The sequence below is a fragment of the Peromyscus leucopus genome, chromosome 5 (assembly GCF_004664715.2).
Source record: "Peromyscus leucopus breed LL Stock chromosome 5, UCI_PerLeu_2.1, whole genome shotgun sequence".
In the NCBI taxonomy this organism is placed as follows: domain Eukaryota; kingdom Metazoa; phylum Chordata; class Mammalia; order Rodentia; family Cricetidae; genus Peromyscus; species Peromyscus leucopus.
In genome coordinates, this window is record NC_051067.1 from 1 (window position 1) to 2,721 (window position 2,721).

The 2,721-nt window shown below is 54.0% G+C and overlaps 1 protein-coding gene across 1 annotated transcript; it reads right to left on the minus strand.

Moving 5' to 3' along the window:
• Positions 1-5: 5 nt before the first annotated feature.
• On the minus strand, positions 6-2,437 carry LOC114688695 (R3H domain-containing protein 2-like; the record flags this gene model as incomplete). Its single annotated transcript, XM_037206364.1, is given in 1 exon segment — positions 6-2,437. A coding segment is annotated over 1 exon segment (2,208 nt), but the record flags the coding sequence as incomplete, so codon positions are not given.
• Between the last annotated feature and the right edge of the window lie 284 nt (positions 2,438-2,721).

The window sequence follows — 2,721 nt, forward strand, 5'->3', positions numbered from 1 at the left end:
GGATTCTGGGGGGCCTGGGGTCCACTAGGGACATTCAGTTGCATGACCACCACACCTGGTCCAGAAGGTGACACTCCTGAGTACTGTTGCGGTATCTGTGGTGGGCTGCATGGGGAGGGGGACTGAGGCATCTGGTACTGCTCAGAGCCGGGAGGCTGGAGAAACCCCACAGAAGGGCTCGTACCGTTCTGCTGAGCTGGTGGGATCATGCTGTAGTACACGGGCACACCCCCGGCTGGGAGGCCTCCTTGAACAGACTGGCTGGCAGGGACCAGCATGGGCTGCTGGAAAGGTGGCTGGACCACATTTTGTGAGTCACTGCCCACTGGGACTTGGTATGAAGGCAGTTGAGTGTACTGAACCACGAGGCCTTGCATCTGGCCTCCCATGCTGTTCCTCTGGTTGCTGAGTAGACCCTGGTTCTGAGGCTGCTGGACCCCAAGCATGCCTTGGTAAGCCGTCTGCTGCTGGTTAGGCATCATAGGCTGTAAACCGGGCTGCTGGGATGGCTGAGGCAGCTGCTGACCGCGCTGGGGGCTATAGGCCACCGGGTGAGAGAGAGGTCGATATTGCTGGTTGGAATTAGGATACTGTCCAGGGGGGTAGTAAGAAACCTGGATCTGCTGAGGGGGCTGCATGTAGCCCTGGGGAGGCAGGACTTGCTGACTAGGTGGTGCATGGCTGGAGGTGGAATAGTTGGAAGTGGGAAGGGGCTGTCCTGCAGAAGCCATGATGAAGCTAGCTTGCTGAGGATGCTGGGAAATGAGTGGGGGCTGGAACAGAGCTGAGGACGGATCAGCTGCTTCAATAGAACCTTGGCGGCTAAGGCTCATTTGTCCAAAGGGGTTGCTGAGGTCATCTGCCTGTGAGATCATGGGATTACTCAGGGGTGGCTGTTGCTGAGGAGTGGGTGGGAGAGCAGGAAGTTGCTGCTGCTGCTGCTGTTGCTGCTGCTGCTGCTGCTGCTGGACAGTACAAGGGAGAAGGCCCCGGACAGACTGGGGTGAGGTGGCCTGGCTGCACACTTCTGGGGCACCTAGTGCCATACCTGGCCTGGGGGTCCTCCCTGCACTGCCGCTGCCTTTGCTGCTGTCACCTCGGGTGAGGATGGAGACTCCACTGAAGCTGCTGGCTTTGGTGACAGGAGGTCGCATGCTGCGGACGGAGCCATCCGAGTCTGTGCTGCTCCAAGGCCGCGGCTCCAGGGATTTGAGTTCGCTGTCTGTGCTGCTCTGTCGGCTGCTGGAGGTGCGGCTCAGCCCTTCCCGGTTCCCCCTGACATCACTTAGATATCCGTTCTGGCCAGTCTCTCGGGCAAATATTCTCTCTCGGACCCTTTGATATTCCTCCTCTCTCTCTTCTATTGACTTGCTCCTCCTTCCATCCTGCAATGGAACTCTGATCTGGTTATCATCTCAGTCCATACTGGCATCATCTCTCTTGAGAATGAATCTCTGCTGAAATTCTGTATTCTTCTCATCTTTTATGTGTTCTGAGAATCTCTGTTCAGGGATTCTCATGCTGCTGGTTTTGTTGATGATGACAGCTTTCCCGGTTTGATCAACATTGTGGTCCATCCCGAAATAGGCAGCTACCCGGTGTAATAGCATCTGGTGATATGAGGTCATCTGAGGGAACTTCTTGAACTGGTTGTTGTTGTCACTGATAAACTCCAGAATCTCCTGTTCTAATTTTAGCAGCATCATTCTGTCCCTTGGGTTCTTTTTCAGTGTATTGACAAGGAATTCATGGAGGTCTATTCCAGTGGAGTCAGTATATTCTTGGCTGGAGTCTCTGGACAGCATCTTCCTTGGGGCCTTCTCTTTGCTTCTGTCCTTGTCTTCCTTTTCAGAGACATCCTTTGTGGATTTTTCTTCCTCCTTGTCAGAGGGGCAGCTGATATGCAACTGAATTATATCCTGGGTGTCTAGTGGCCCATCAGCAAATGGAGTGGAGGACTCCTCACATACTGCCAGACTCCGTACCAACTTGAGCTTGGAATTAGACTTGGCTCTTTTCCTGGCATGACCATGGCCTGATGTCCGTCTCTGTGTCTCCTGGCGTGAACCAGTGTCTTCCCCCTCTTTCTCAACTTCTTCCTTACTTGGAGTTTTAGATATAAATTTGTTTTTGTTTACAGATTCTTCCACCAGTTTTTTTTCTGATTCTTTCATTATTTCCAGAGTCTCCTGAGTAGTGTTACTGTTAGACATGTTCTACAGTGAAATACAGCAGCTCCTATGGGTTCCTGAGGAAACGCTCAGTCCCCATGAGTCCAGTGCTGGGATGGCATCTCATTTAAGAAACAAGTTTAACCTGATTTCTAGCTCAGATATGCTGGCTCATCCATCCAGGTGAAGTAGTAAGAACTATATCAAGTATGACTTTGAGACACTGAGGAAGGACACTGGTAGCCTCGGGCAGTTCACCTCACGGGGGCCAGGGGCCCACGGCCGCTCAGCTTGCGGCTCGGCGGCGGGCTCTCCGCGGACGGGGAGGAGGAGGGAGGGGGGGGAGAGCCGGGTCTCCCCGGGGGGGCCCGGGGCGGGGAGGCGGGGGAGCGGGGCGGGGGGAGGGAGGAGGGGGGAGCGGGGGAGAGCAGGGGGGACCCGAGCCCGGAGAGGGAGAGAAGGGGGGAGAAAACCTAATTTCTTAATTTGGCACTCAACATACATAATTTATATATCAATTATTTATTAGACACTGTACCACATAATGGGT